Source organism: Macaca fascicularis, chromosome 3, assembly GCF_037993035.2.
Source record: "Macaca fascicularis isolate 582-1 chromosome 3, T2T-MFA8v1.1".
NCBI classification, from domain to species: Eukaryota; Metazoa; Chordata; class Mammalia; order Primates; family Cercopithecidae; genus Macaca; species Macaca fascicularis.
This window is the reverse complement of record NC_088377.1, coordinates 200,408,566-200,424,926: the sequence shown is the minus strand read 5'-3', so window position 1 is coordinate 200,424,926 and position 16,361 is coordinate 200,408,566. Positions and strand designations below refer to the sequence as shown.

The following is a 16,361-nucleotide window of genomic DNA, read 5'->3' as shown; positions in this document are numbered from 1 at the left end:
GACCCGGGTATGGTGAGAAGAGGCCTGGGCGGGAGCAGGAGGCAGGACTGAGGCTTCTGCTGGGTGCATGAGCTCAGTCGGGGGCAGGCCACACCTGAGGTCCAGACGGAAGACCACAGCCCCGGGAGTCAGGCACCAGCAGAGGCCTGCGTGGGAAAGGGAGCCTGCTCTGCCCTGAGGACATGGGGGCTCTGGGAGGAGGAAGTGGAAAACGTCCTGAAAGAGCGGGCACTGGCCCAGCAGAGTCGGAGTCACCTTTCACGGACACACGTAAGCACCAGCCACCCCAACGTCAGTGGGAATTCTGAGCAAGGTAGGAGCAGTCGGAACCGACAGAGCGGCTTGTGCGCATCCTGTTTTGTAGGGTGTTGAACTTTAGTCCTACTGTGCGGTGCCTTCCACAGAATCCAGGCCTCCAGAACTGGCCCTGTCTCCCCCTCTGAAGCTCTGGGCACAGTCGCTGCTCTCAGCTCTTCCGCCCAAGGTGCCCCATCTGCGGAAAAGGCTCTTCAGCCCACCCTCAGCCACCCACTCACACTCCCCCTCCGCCCACTCACACTCCCCCACCCACTCACACTCCCCCCACCCACTCACACTCCCCCCACTCACACTCCCCTCCACCCACTCACTCTCCCCCCACTCACTCCCCCACCCACTCACACTCCCTCCACCCACTCACATTCCACCAATCACATTCCCCTCCACCCACTCACACTTCCCCTCCACCCACTCATACTACCCCCACTCACACTCCCACCCACTCATACTCCCCCTCCACCCACTCATAGTCCCCCTCACCCACTCACACTCCCCTCCGCCCAGTCACACAATCCCCTCCATCCACTCACTCCCCCTCTGCCCACTCACACTCCCCCCACCCACTCACACACTCCCTACTGTGGGACCTGCACTCCCCTCCGCCCTCCCACGTGCTGGCATCCAGCTATGACCACAGCCATTTCTCCTGGTCCGCCCCTGTCCACCGGGACGCACTGCTTCAGGGGAAGACTCACCCGTCATGCGACCCCCTCACTGCGCCCTGGGCAGTCACTTCTAAAATGTAGGCCCTCAACAAGGTATTGATGTGTGAATTAATTACCTTGATTCTTACAGAGACCCTCTGCGGTGGAAGGGCAGGTGCTGTGATTCCTACAGATGCACAGAGCTCAAAGTTCATGGCTCACCCAGGTGGAACCGGGAGGAAAAGATGCGTTCATGGAAGGAGCCCAGAGTCACCAGCCAAGCAGCTCACCGAAGGCCCAGGTCTCCCTCTCTGTCGTTTCCCACTACATACACACGGATGAAGCCAGATAGATAACAGACAGGTAGAGGATAGATAGGCTGATGATAGGTGATCGATAGATGACAGGCAAATGACAGATAGGCAGATGATATAGATGATCGATAGATGACAGGCAGATGATAGATGACGGGCAGATGATAGATGATAGGCAGATGATAGGTGATTGACAGATGACAGGCAGATGATAGATGATAGGCAAATGATAGGTGATTGATAGATGACAGCCAGATGATAGATGATAGGCAGATGATAGATGATAGGCAGATGACAGGTGATTGATAGACAACAGGCAGGTAGATCACAGATATGATAGATCACAGATGATGGATAGGCAGATGATAGATGACAGATAATAGATGATAAATTACAGATAGATGATCAATAGGAAGAAGATAGATGATAGATAAGATAATAGATGATACATTACAGATAGATGATCAATAGGAAGATGATAGATGACAGGTACATGATAGATGGATAGATCATAGATAAACGACAGAAAGGGACATGATAGGTGATAAATAGGTAGATAGTAGGTAGTAGATGTTAGATGATAGATCGCAGAGAGATGATAGGTAGGTGATAGCTGATTGATACATGACATAGAGATGGTAGGTACATAGAGATGGATAGATCATAAATGACAGCAGATGGTAGATGATAAATAGGTAGATGATAGGTTATAGATAGGTAGATGACAGATAAAAGATGGTACATGATAGATGGAGAGATCACAGATAATTGATAGATGATAGGTGGATGACAGATGATAGGCGCATGACGGATAGACGATAGGTACATGACACACGGAGAGATGATAGATGATAGGTAGGTGATGGATAGGTAGAGGACAGATGATGTGGATGGTAAACATTAGGTGACAGAAAATTAGGTATTTGTGAATGCGGAGGGTGGGGGATCAGAGAGAAGCAAATGATAAGCCCAATGAGGTAAGTGTTAATGACCGAATCCAGAAAAAGGGTAAAAAGGAGTTACTTGTACTATTCTTATTCTTCTAATTTTTGTGTAAGTTTGAAATTATTTTCAAATAAAAAATTAAAACAACACAAAATTAACTTGTATCTCTCATTCCAGTGCTTTCCACTTGCTGGGGAACGCCGAGCTCTCCGGCGCTGGTCCCGCGGGCGCCCCGGGAGGGGCGTGGAGTCCTGCGTGGGGCGCGGCGGGACGGCCCCAGCGGCACCGCGTGAGTCCCCCCAGCGCTCCCCACCCGCCACTGCGTTTGCGGGAAGAGAATGACTCCCCGTTTTGCAAACGCAGGACACAAAACCAGCCACCGAGCTGAAGCCAGGACCCGCCTATACCTCCGTCTGCGTTTTTCTCCAGCTTTCTGTCCAACCTGATTTCCTCTTTTGAGGCTGTGGGGGTCCCCACCAAAAGGCACTCTAATTTTCTCCATTTTCAGACGCCCCAACCGAGCCCCACCGGCTACAAAGACGACGCGCCCACCCCGGACGGGTCTCTGGCCGCTTTCTTGGGTTTCTGCAGTTATTTGGAAAGGCGGGTACAGGCGGCGGCAAAGGCATCCGCCCCTTCCGAGCGCACACCTGGCCCGGTCCTCCTCTCCCCGCCCCGCGCCGGCCGCTCTTCCCGGTTCTCTCCACTCGGAGCCGGGCGCGCACTGAGCACCCCGTTCCCAGCCCCTCCGCCCACAGAATCAGCGAGGCGCCGCTGGGAGTGGGGCGCGGGGCAGAGAAGAGGGGAGGGGACGGGGAGAGAGGCTGGGGGGTCGCGGAGACCAGAGGGAGCGCGCGGTGGGGACAGAGAGCCCAGGGGCGAGGAGGGCGCGGGGCGCAGGGGAGGAGGAGGTGGGGGGCGGGGAGGAGGGGCGCGGAGCGGCGGTTGTCGTGGGAGGAGGGAGACGAGGACTGGGGGAGCGCGGGGCGGGGACAGGGGCGGGGGGCGGAGCGGCGGGGCGCGGCGGGGACCGGCGAGCAGGGAGCGCGCTCCAGCTGCCGGGACTGAGGGGGCGGCCCACGCGCTCGGGCCGCTCGGCTGCAGCTGCGGGGCCCGAGGTCTCCGCTCACTCGCGCCCGGCCCATGCTGGAGGCGGCGGAACCGCTGGGACCCAGGACGGAGGCGGCGGGCGCTGGGCGGCCCCCGGCACCCTGAGCTCGGGATGCGGACGCTGTTGCCGCCCGCGCTGTTGACCTGCTGGCTGCTCGCCCCGGTGAGTGCGCCCGCGACCCCCGCCCCACGGCGCCCCGGACCCGGGTCTCCCCTTCCGATGAGAGCGCTGCTCCCGCCGGGCTTCGCCTTCCTCCCGGGTGCTGGAGCGCGGGCGGGGTCGGGGAGGGGGAGCGGGGTCGCCGGGGGTCCGGAGCTTCCTCCGGGGGAGCGTGAAGCGCCAAGCTCCGGCCCCGCCGGGTTTCGGGACTCGGGTTGGGTGGCTGCCTGCGCCCTTCCCCGCGCCCCATCGTCCGGGGTTTGCTGGGAACGGGATCGTTTCTCCCTGGACGCGTCAACGATGAGCTGGTTCGGGGCCGTCCCGGGAGCTGGGAGCTGCGGGCACCTGCGCGGGCTGCACGTTTCACGGGGAGATCGGGGTAGGCGTTGGCCGCAGATGCCTCTCGGCGCCTCCCTATACTTACTGTTTGTTTGTTTTAGTGTCGGGGGGACGTGGCGTCGGTTAAGTAAAGTTTCCTTTTGAAAATAGTTGCTTTTTTCCCCAAGAGCACTGGAGGAAAAGAACCGCGCATAAGTTTGTTGAATAAGTGCCTTCGCGCATGGAGTTCTGAATTATTCCCTTTGTGAACCTTTAAAAAAAAGGAAAGAAAGAAAAAAATCCGAGCGTTGTTTCTTGCTTTCCTCTCGGAGACTGAAGCGGGTTTGCGGTGCGCGCGGTTTTCGTGCGCGTGGCAGCCGAGGTGGGTCTGGATCGATCCGCGGCCGCTCTGCCGCTGGGAGGCTGCGCTGCCGACGGGACGGTGTCATTGATTAACCGGCGACGCCCGGTCTGCAGCGGGGCTCCAGCCACACTCCCTGGCCTTGCGCGGGGGCGCAGCCGGGCTTTCCTCCCTCCAGAGTGGGCGCTTTGCGGAGCGGGTCCTTGGAAAGTACTGGGCTTTATCATGGTTAATGCCGCTTTCATTGCTAAAAAGCGTCCTAAGTCATTGCTCTGCGTATTCCAGGAATGTCAGGTATTATAATGTCTTTTATACGTTAACAAAGTTTTTTCTTTTTACATCAATATAATTTCCTTAATTCTGAAATTTAAGCCACTCACTTGTCCTGCATGAAAACAGAGGACTTGGAGCCGGGAGTCAGTGCCTGGTGCTGGTTCAGTCACCAGCTCTTAGAAGCAAGCTCCGGGCTCTTTTAAATGGAGCTAAAGGTGGCAGCAGTTCCAGCATTGTTTTCCCCTTAATTGTGTTAGGAAATTGTGTTCCTGGTTGGAACTCTTACTGACCATTTCAATAGTAAGATAACTAAACATAGATGGCCATAATGCACCCCACAGTATGATTCTCTGTGGTTATTACTTTAGTACAAGTAGAATTTTGGGTAGTGGCGGGGAGGGAGAAGATCAAGACCAAAAGGATGGGTGGAGGGAGCCCTCCGTAAGCCCCTAAGGGCCGCTAGGCAGGCCCTGGGCTGACTTGCGGGTGGGCGTGAAGAACAAGAATGTTGATCTAGGTAGAAATGGTGCCTTCGGAGAGGAAGCATTGTGTAGTTCCGTCTTCTTCTCACGTTAATAGACTGCTAATTACTATCTTTGTAGCATCTTTCACTCCCTTGATGGAGCCTGACTGGAAATCGCCCCCTCGTCTCTGTGGGGCCACAATGGTGATTCCCCGCCTCTGCCTCCCTCCTCATCTTGCTCATCTTTTTGAAAATCTCTTCCACCCCAAATTCTAGTCAAAATGATTGCAGTTTTATCTGTAGTTAGAGGGTTAAGCTTTCAACGTGTACCAACACCTTTAAAAATAAAGCCCTTCTTTCACGGCTCTTTCCCCGGGTGGAGGCCGTCCTCGGAGGAAGCTGCACAGTCCACAGGCATCCACTTAAACCAAACCAAAGGCTGCGAAATGGAGGAGCCGGCTATGGAGAGATTAATGGAGTAAAGAGCTCTGTTGCCTCCAAATTAGTACCGATGTGTTATGTTAGTAAGTTCATTTTCCTGCTCAGAAAAAAAATTCTATTAGATTTTGTATTTGTTTTCTATTACCTTTACAAAGTAAATAATGAAGTTTTTTTAAAATGCCGGAAAAATTAAGGTGATTGGTTTTAAATGCATTTAAGTTTGGAAGCAGTTTAAAACTGTGAGGTTTTGGGTTGTTTTTGTAGAACTTTTGCTTGCTTTTCCTCTTATTGTGGAATTTTTAGTTATTAATATTTCTTTTAACCTTGAACAGGTGAACAGCATTCACCCAGAATGCCGATTTCATCTGGAAATACAGGAGGAAGAAACAAAATGTGCAGAGCTTCTGAGGTCTCCAACAGAACAATACAAAGGTAAGGCAGAGAGCTTGGTGAGTAAGAACTCCAGTGACATTCTAACCCGGGAATATGCCTCACTCAGCTGTGCTTCAGGGTCATCACCTGCATCTTTAAAAAAAAGAAAAAAGAAAAAGAAAGGCCACTTCCCACTGTTTATTAATGAACTATAGAGTGTTGGATAGGTAGGGTCTTCACACACACCTTCAAAAAGAAAACCTTAATTCTTAACAATAATAGTTTCCATGGTTTGAGATGATAGCAACAGTTACTAAAACAATTTCACGGGCTTTGTTATGCTTTGCAAAAGCAGCTTCAGTTTTCCAGGGGATAAAAGCATTTATCTGAATTCTTGCATTTTAAATTCCTAGCTATAGGACAGATGAGTTTGATCTGGTTAAGGATGATGGATCCTTGGCAGAAAGTAAATAGGAAAATGGGACTTTGGTTGTGCTGAAGACGGGCCTGCGGTGCACACTGTGAACGTGCAGATTGCCTTCTCCAGTTCGACAGAGGCGTGCTGGGCCATCATGCCCCAACTGGGCCTGCTAACAACCTGTTTATAGACTCTGCCCTGGGATAGCACCCAGCCTATAAATAGTAGCAAGGCCTTTGTCCGTCAGCTTTCTCTGCTCTTTGTCATGATTTTCTCCTCTTCAAGAAAGAAATTAAATCTGTGTTAAAACAGTCTGGTGTCCTGTAGAGGGCCTCAGATGGTGGGCTTTATTCAAGAATAGCCCTGCCCAGCAGAAATAGAATACAAGCCACATTACAATGAGTAAAAGAAGCATGAGAGATTAATTTTAATAGTATCATTTATTTACCTGAATAAATCTGAATCTTTAACATTTTGACGTATAATCAACCTAAAATTATTAATTTTACATTCTTATTTTATGCTAAGTTGTAGAAGTCCAGTGTGTTTTTTGTGCTTACAGCACAACACAATTTGGACCCCATTTCAAGGTCCAGTAGCCACAGGCGGCCAGCGGTCTCCATGCTGGACAATGGGGCTGTAGCTTGCCACTAAAACTGGTGTCCCTCACCATTCCCATCCCGCTCTGAGCCACCATTTCCCAGTCTGAAACATGCAAGCTCTGCCTCCAAGACTTCTTCCGGCTTTAAAGATCTGTGATTCCGTGGTGCACGCATGGTTCTGGCCCATCTTCCAGATTGTCTGTTTGAACTCTGTCCAGAGAAAGGCAAATAAAGCTGAAGCCATGCTGAGAGTCTGTCCTGGGAAATGCTGACGCAGCCAAGGAGATGTGGATGGAGGAGGCAGCCAGGTCGCCACGGCAGAAGCAGCAGCATGGCCATGGAGGGTCCTTCTTCCCAGTGAAAATTCTGAGTTAGGAAAGGTAGTCCTGAGGAGAGACGGGCGTTTAGGATTACCTGGTTACCTGGGGGCCTGGGGACCTGGGCAGCCCTCCTCACCTCCAAGTTCCAAATTGTCCAGTTTCTTGTTTTCATGGGATATTAGAAATGCAGATTTATATAAAATATTCCACTTTCTTAAAAGCTTGCAAGCAATACTTTAAGAAAACAAGATTTTGAGGGAGCCTGGAGCTATCTGATGGCTCACTGCACAGTAGCTGGACCCTAGCTTAACCCAAGATTGGAGATGCTTCCTGGGGTACCTTCACCCAAAGATAGGTCAGCACATTTAAACTATTCACAGGGGCTCCTCCTCAGTGGGCAGTCTGTGTGTGAGTCACATCGGACGCTAGGGGCCACAGGTCCCAGGCAGTCACTCAGCCCCACACCAGCTTGAGCGGGCCTGAGGGCCCCTTGTAGGCAGTGTTGGTTGGGAAACTTGTCACTGGGCTTTTTTGTAGCAACAGGTGTCTACCTGGACATCCTGTATTGAAGGCTTTTATTTCCAGTATCAGCTCTGTAGGAAAAATATCTGTATCTCATCTGTTTTACCTTTTTGACTTGCATGAAGTACTTGGTAACAAGACAATGCCCTTTAGGAGAGAAGCAGCAACGTGCCGGGGCCTCAGCCTGGCCACTCTTTTTTTTTTTTTTTTTTTTTTTTTTTTGTACTCTTTGAAATATGCATGGCTCAAATGCCAGAGATGTAAATAGAAGTAAGTTACCAGAATAAAGATGCTATCAGCGATGTGAACCAAAATCCACAGGCTGAGGCTGAGGAAGGCGTCTGATTAGATGGGCTGAGTGACTCCACGGGACAACAGTGTGCATTTGCACCTGATGCCAGGTGAGGTGAGACACTGAGGGTCTGTAACAGCCACTTCTAAATCTGTACGATTAAGAAATTTGTGTGAAAGAGTGCCAGAAATGAGGTGAAAAAAACCTAGCTTCCAATTCCAGTGACATAATTTGTGTAAGTCTGATTTGGAAATTTTTCTCTTTATTACATGTTGAATCTAAAAAAAAAAAAAACACACAAATCCAGACAGAAACCAATTTCAATTCTAAACTCTCTAACGGGATTCGCTTTGTAAGCTTAGGAGTTATTTGGAGCTGTGTGACTTAACATTGATGCATCACTAAGACAAGCTTTCTCTTGCTGATATGCGTGTGAGGCACTCCAGGCGTCAGAGCCGAGATCCAGCCCTCTTCCCGTGGCCATGCCAACCTGCAGGTGGAAAGGACAGGTCTCTCAGGGGGCTTTGTCCAGGCTTCCTGCCTAGGCACAGGCTGGATAGGAACTTTCGTGTGACTTCAAATCATTCTTAACGCCTGTGTCTGGAGGGGTGTGACCTGCGCTGCAGAGAAGCTGGGTGGTTTCTGTGTGTCTGGGAGCTCCCTGTTCTGAGCCATCCTTCAGAGGCACATGGCTGAAATGGATCTGATGGTGAATGTCAGCTTAGACCAGGCCATGGAAGGTGCTAGGCTTAAAAACTAACTTTTCTTTGATTTTTCTTTTAAACAATGGATGCTGAACTTATTTCGATCTACGTGTCAGGAACTGTGAAGGGTTTGAGGTCATTCCCCACTTGCAGGCTAACAAGGTAGCCTGTCACAGTTTTGCAGGTGCTGCAGAAGACGTGAGATGCTGGGCCAGAGACAAGAGACTTGCTGTTCACACACAGCAGGCATCATGAGCTGCATGTACCCACGGGTTCCCTCTGCTTCCCAAGTCCCCCAGGAGCAGTGGGAGCGGCCCACACGGATGCAGTGCATTTGTGTCATAGCTGAGGAGAACTGGCTTAGGAAACCCACGATGTCAAAAGGAGGCTGCTGGCAAACCCCCAGCCGTTGTTACAAAGAGAGATGATATCTTAATTATCTTAATTATCGAACTCTCCTAGGTTGTTTGCTATACAAACATCCCCAGAAAGAAGGATGACTTATGTCAGAGAAACATATTTTCTATACTTGGGAAAATTATCTCAAGTAAGGATTGGTGGCTGCTGAGTAGGATATAAATGTGTTTCCTTTACGTCCCATAGTATCCTGAGACTTTTGTGATCGTAACTCAGCGTGTGATTTCTTGGTCCTTCTCCTACAGTGCCCAGAGGAGATGGCATCTTGTTTCTGTTGCTTCTCCCGAGTCTCACACGGTACTTAGCATCTAAAAAGATATTTTAAAAGCTTTTGCTGAACAAATTAATGAAACTTCTCACAGTAGAAATTAAGTGATTATACACACACACACACACACACACACACAGAAAAATTCTGTTCAGAATGTAAGTAATAGGAAATGTCTCTACAGACTCTGCTGCTGCCAGCCCCAAACTGCCCCTGGAGAGTCGGGGCATGCACAAGTCCACACATGGGTAGACCCCACTTTTCCTTCCAGACACGTGGAAGCTGGCACACTCTTCACACATGCACTCAGCATCTTGCTTTTCTTTTCTGTTTTGTATTTTAACTTAACAATGTATTTGGTGACTGTTCTGTATTTGTCCTTATATTCTATTTAAGAGCTGCTATAGTATTCTAATGTGTTTCTTTAGTCTCTCCCAGGTCCATGGACTTTTAGGTAGTTGACAGTGCTTTGCTACTACAAACAATGTTCTAGTGACTGCTTTGTTGGTGGGAATAAAATATTTCACCAGCATTTGAGGGTTAACTTCAAGCCACTAATATAAAATTGGAATCACCATCTCCTATGACCAAATGACATGATTTTTGCCTACTTTCTCATTCCTGTGACGGTTGTGTCACGTGGAATATACTTAATCACATCCCATTTTACACCTAGTCTTTTCTTTCTTGTTCCTCTTTGTCAGAGGAAACCAGACAGTGTCCACGAATGGGTTCCACAACATCATGTGGGGCCTGGCCCTCCTTGGGGGGTCCAAGGCCTGTGCTGACGGCAGCATTCCACCTCGCGCTGTGGTCTCGGCTCAGCTGTCCTGTGATGCTGGTCTCTGCTGTGACAGCTGAAGCTCTGGTGGGAGCTCGCTGTTCCTGGTCCTTAGCAGACGTTCCAGTCAGACCTGTGCTAAGAAACTAAATGAATAATCACTGTCTTATGCTCCGGGAGGTCTGAACCAAGCAGTTTTGGAATCCACGGCAGAGAGCAGAGAAGTAGGTTCCTCTGATGTCAATATTGATGGTGTAGACATCAGCTGCATCTTAATTGGTGCCTATCTCTTTCCTTTCCGTTTTCTCTCTGATATAAGTAGGTCCTTGTCCTAGTGCAAATTACTCTTTGGACTGGTGAGATAAACAGCCTGGTCACTTTTTTCTTTTGGATCTTTTTGACTAGATTGTTTCTATTTTCTAAACTCCTTAAGGTCATTTCCTCGTCTTGGATATTTAAATAATTAATAACTGTTTATTGGTTGAGATAGTCTTAAAGTAATGTCTTTATGGCCTGGTGCAATGGGCTCACACCTGTAATCCCAGCACTTTGGGAGATCGAGGCAGGAGGATAACTTGAAGGCAGGAGTTCAAGACAAGCCTGATTCACATAGCAAGACACCAGAAAAACTTTTTAATTAACCTGGTGTGGTGGCACACACTATAGTCCCAACTTCTCAGGAGGCCGAGGCAGGAGGATCGCTTGAGCCCAGGAGTTCAAGGCTGCAGTGAGCTGTGATGGCACCACTGCACTCCAGCCTGGACAACAGAGCAAGAAGCTGTCTCTATTTTTTTTTTAAGTAATGTCTTTATATTTATTTTTTATAGGAAACAACTCTCACTGAATTAATTTTTACCCTGAATAAAATGCTTATCTTAAGCATCATAAAGGGATTTATGGTTGAGAAGTCAGTTTCCGGCAGGTGAAGGAGCCACTCGGAGGTGCACCAGTGGCTTCTCCTGTCTGGGAAGAACAGAGCTGTTGCCTACGTGACCACAGTGGGTCACAGGAAGCCATTCGGGCTGGGCGGCCGGCCCCTTGGGGTGAGCTGCTGCTGATGGGGTCAGAGTCAGCTTCCTCCCCACCCCTCCTTCTGAGGTCAGGGCTCAGTCTGGTGCTGGTGACCCGAGACGCAGCAAGCTCCCACCTGTCGATGGCCTCTCCCAGTGCACACCTCTCTGCCCTCTCCACTCCCCTCCCTTGATCTCTGTCTCCTCCATCCTTGGGCTCTCACACCTGCCTCCTCCTTCCCAGGTACGTCCTCAGAACCTGGCTGCTTCCTGTCCTGCTGGTGGGGGTTGGTGACGAGTGGCTGCTCCTTCTCCAGGTGGCCACAACAGTAACAATTCCTGCTGGCCTCATTTTTTATGATTTTATATTGATATACCCATTTCACATTCTTTACTTACGAGCCATGGTTTTTACGGCATGTTGTCTGTCGGGCCTCCTCCTTTTCCTGGGCTCAGCCTGATCTTCCACAAGGACTGTGTTGGCGCAGGGGTTCTCGAGAGGCTCAGAGACCTGGCCTGGCTCAATGGAAACCAGACCCACAGCCAGTGTGCAGCTCTCCACACACACAGCTCCTCAGTGCGGCCAGTGGCCTCTCAGCTTCTTCCTGGGCAGCAGTGCTTGTCTGGGGTACATGGCCACTATGGATGGACATTAATGTGTGCTTTTGTGCGGCCTGTCAGATTCTTGGTGGCTTTGGCTTTCACATGTTTTTGATGTGCTGTGGTTTGAATATTTATCTCCTTCAATACTCAGGTGGAAAGTTGATCCTCAATGTGGTAGTATTGAGAGACAGGCCTTGAAGAGGTGATTGGATCATGGAAGCTCTGCCCTCGTAAGTGGGTTAATCCATTAATAGATTAGTGGGTTTTCATGAGAGAGGTGTTATTATAAGAAGAGAGACCTGGGCCAACACGCTCAGCCCCCTCACTACACAATGCCCTGTGCCACCTGGGGACCATGAGGAGTCCCAACCAGCAGGAAAGCCCTCACCATTGTGGCCACTCGACCCTGACTTGTCCAGCCTCATAACTGTAAGAAATAAATGCCTTTCCTTTGTAATTTACCCAGTTTCTGGTATGTTGTTATGAGCAACAGAGGCAAACTTGGACACTTGAGCAGATTGCAGCTCTTCCTGAAGGGGACTTGAGACTTGAACCTCTTTGGTCACAAAGCTTTGTAGAGTTTTCTGGGTCAATACCCAGTTCCAGTGATGCTCCAAAGGCTTCATGGCCAGGGCCTGTATGTTTGAGGCTTGCCTCGTGTCGTGGGATGAGTGGAAATTAAACCATCCGGTTGACATTTGCTGATGCGTTGGCTGATCCTCTCATTTATTTATTCATTTATTTATTTTTTCTGAGATGGAGTTTTGCTCTGTCACCCAGGCTGGAGTGCAATAGCATGATCTCAGCTCACTGCAACCTCCGCCTCCTGGGTTCAAGCAATTCTCTTGCCTCAGCCTCCTGAGTAGCTAGGATTATAGGCGCCTGTCACCAAGCCCAGCTAATTTCTGTATTTTTAGTAGAGATGGGATTTCACCATGTTGGCCAGGCTGGTCGAACTCCTGACCTCAAGTGATCCACCCGCCTTGGCCTCCCAGAGAGCTGGGATTGCAGGTGTGAGTCACCGCACCCAGCTTCCTCCTATTAATATTTTCCAGCAGGTTTTTATGGAACAGACACCAGATTGTAAAAAATAACTTTCCTTTTTAAATATAATTTTTATTATTTTATTTTATTTATTTTTTGAGACGGAGTCTCACTCACTCTGTTGCCCAGATTGGAGTGCAGGGGTGTGATCTCGGCTCACTGCAACTTTCGCCTCCTGGGTTGAAGCAGTTCTCCTGCCTCAGCCTCCCGAGTAGCTGGGATTACTGGCATGTGCCACTGAGCCCAACTAATTTTTTGTATTTTTGGCAGAGACAGGGTTTCACCATGTTGGCCAGGCTGATCTCAAACTCAAGTGATCCACCTGCCTTGGCCTCCCACAGTGCTGAGATTACAGGCGCGAGCCCCTGACAGCTGGCCCTTTTTTAATATTAAAGACTCATTTTTCTTAACTAATCAGAGACTAAATAAAGACAGCATGAAGCTTAATAAGTTATCCTGATAAAACACAAAATCATTGTTTTCTAGGAGAATTATTTAAAACATAAAAAAAAAACACTTTTGTAATTAAGAGAAGACCAATATTCAAGAAAATACTGTCCTATTAATAGAGAGAAAACAAACTCACTTTGTGTCAGTACTTTACTAAGCTTTTTTTTTTTTAACAGAAACTTATAAATAAAATCATTCTAATCTTAGAAGTTTGACCACACATAAAATTTCTTTTGTCAGACCTTCTGCAACTGTGTATACCCAACCAGCTTTTGTCTTACTCATTTTCTTCTTTTCCATTCTGGAACAATCAGTCATCTTGCTTTAAGATAAAAGTACTCTCTTTTTCCTTAAACACAGACCTCATATACTTTTCCTTATTAAAAACACATCCTACTTTCTGTGTACATTTTTCATATACAGTTGTTTGCTTTGATATTTATTTCTAGTGGTTTTAATTACACATGTTAATTCAAATTCTTAATCCTTAGTGACATTAATATGCACTGTGAATTAGGAAGTACATGATATCATAGTTATTAAATGGCACGTACTTTCTTAGCACAGGACACGCTTACTGGCAGACCCAGGTAGCTCCAGTTCCTCTATAATAAGCCAAAAATACTTAAGCTTAAACTTCTTTTTAGGAATTAGTGTTTTAGTAGTTTATCTTATTTGGGTATGATCTAGATATGTAGCAAATATCATTTAATTTAACAGTATAATTTCAGAATTTCAAGTTTTCAAAAAGATTTTGGAAACTGTTTTTAAACAGATAATATCAAACTACCTGTCATCTCAGGTTACTTTTTTTGTTGACAAATTTTTTAAGAGGAATAATGAGCTTATTTGACTAGCTCAGCTAGGTAGAATGTCCATTTCTACTAAATCATTGATACTCTTATTTATTAAAGATTACTCAAGTTATATGAACTTGAAAACCATTGGGTTAGTTCCTTTTTTTCTGACAAAATATTTGATTTATACAAGCACCTAATTTTCTTTAGGCCAGTAAAATACAGCTCTTTTATATGTTATTTCTAATAATAATATCGGGAGGTAGGATAATGTGACATATAAATAACATACATACATATAGACGTACATAACCAAACAGACAGAAGCAGAGATTCCTGGCTTCTGTTCTCAAATTGTAGCCCTGTGCCACGTACAATAATATAAAACTCAGTGGTCAGTCCAAATTGTGTTCTTGGCAGATAAAGTTACCTGTTTGGATGGCCAAAGTCTTTTGTTAATACATATGGAAAGGACTTTAAGATTTTCCATTTGCCAGTTTTTTTCTACAGTGTTCCCATTTTTTCTCCCTTCTGCTGAGTCATTTCCCAGATGCCTGCATTTTAAAGATTTCAGTATCTCTAAGGCAGGGAGAAAGGACATTAAGTTTTCTCCAGAGAGGAGTTGTGGGCATAGTTGCCTGTTGTCCGGGGTCAGCCTTATTGGGACTGCAGGCCATGTTTAGGGAGTGGCCGGGAGACACTGGTGTGTTGACAAGTCCTCCTCTTCAGCTTCAGGTGGCTGCTTTTGTAATAGCTCAGGGTTGTGTGCAAGGCCAAAATCTGAGTTAGTTGTTGCAGATGCCCCAGGCTCAGTGGAGGATTTAATTTGTAAGGAAGTTAGTTTTCAGAATCTTCATATGGAAAAGGCAAGAAATCAAATGTTAGTAGACTCAAAATAGTGTTTTGTTCGAGTGTTGTAGAGATTCTTCTAGGGAGGCTGTGTTTTTGGAGTCATTCTGTGTAAAATCAATCTGTATGCCAATCAAAAAATGTATTGCGTGGTTTTGCAGACACTCAGGATTCCTTTCTCTTGAATGTGCCAGTACGTGAATGATTTAGTCTGGAATAAACTTCCCACTGTGGCCACTGTGACTCTGAGTCATCCTCCTGAGCTGCACCCATTTCTCAAGAAAGCCACGGGTTCTGGGTCTGTAGTTTCTGAACATAAAATGAGCTGGAGTTCCAGATGGGGAGTCCCAGACTCCATGGATTCTGATGAACCTATAATTCCCTGTTTTTCTCACATTTTTCTTACCTGAGGCCTCCAACTAGACCCAGGCCAGTTCCTGTAGAACACCCAGTTTGACTCTGGATCCCAATCCAGGTTCCAGTGCAGTCCCTGTCAGACCCAGGCTGAGCTCTGGAACAAAACTGCTCCCATGGAGTCAGAGAGCTCAGGATGCAAGTTGTGGAGCTCAACCTCCTAGAGGGGCTCATCCTGTGGCCACCAAATGCAGCAGGAGAGCAGTAAGTGCAGTGGCCTGGGGGCTGCCCATGCCTGGTTACTCACTGCTCCTGGGGATCATCGAGGGTCTCCTTCAGATCTCACTTCTGACACCAGACTGTCAAAAAGGTAAACCGAGGCACAGTGACATGTTTAAAGAGTTGACTTGAGCAAGCAACAGTTCATGAACCAGGCAGCTCCAAACCCGAGGTGGTTCAGGAACTCCCCTGAGGGAATGCGAGGGGGAGGTTTTTAATAGACGAACACAGAAGTAAAGCAAAGAATGCTGGCTTGGTTACACTTGCACAGCTGCCTCATTTGTTCTGTCCCATTGGAAAGTCCCTCATTGATATGGTTATTAAAAGTTTGTTGGCTACTTCTGGTTGTTAAGCTTAAGTTCTATTCTTCTTTAAAATGGGAATTTACAAGAAATGGCTCAGGTTAAGTGTCCCTTATGTTTGCAAATCAATCAAGGTTGAGGTAATTTATGAGACGTGACTGGTTGTGTCTGCTTAGGGATTTTTCAGGTGTTGTCTCCATTTTGACTTTGAGAAGCTTAAGCCACCTCTGGTGATAACCAAAATCAGCGACTGAGGCATGGATTTCAATGAAGGTTTCAAGAGGTTTATTAAGCCAGTCTTACAGCACATCCAGAAAAAACATGAGTCACAGACACACCTCTATCTTTTCTGAAGAGGTCTTCAGGAGGGTTAGCGTTTATACTTGTCCTTAAAGGGCAAAGTCCTGTGGGGAGAGGGGCGAGGAGGTAGTAAGGCAAATGGCCACACGCTGAGACTTTAGTTAGTACCTGGTAAATCTGCATTTTACATCAGACCAGATGAACTTTTGAAGAAAGAAAGGGGGTAAAGGAAGCATCAGTTTTGCAGGTATCTTGGGTAGGTGGAGGAAATGGCTGATCTCATCTTGTCATTCTGAACCTGGGAAGACAAGCTTGTAATTGGCACGATCA

General features: G+C 47.7%; 1 protein-coding gene across 12 annotated transcripts in view; it reads left to right on the top strand.

The window, feature by feature from the left end:
- Positions 1-3,281: 3,281 nt before the first annotated feature.
- Positions 3,282-16,361, top strand: part of VIPR2 (vasoactive intestinal peptide receptor 2) — a 111,290-nt gene continuing 98,210 nt past the window's right edge. For all 12 annotated transcript variants that reach the window (XR_012433238.1, XR_012433239.1, XM_074036655.1 and 9 more), the window contains exons 1-2: positions 3,282-3,494; positions 5,680-5,779. Coding sequence is in view for 7 of the 12 variants with exons in the window: in XM_045388029.3 (XP_045243964.2) it covers positions 3,444-3,494; positions 5,680-5,779 (151 nt within the window). In the remaining 5 variants the exon portion in view is untranslated. The remainder of the gene's footprint in view (positions 3,495-5,679; positions 5,780-16,361) is intronic.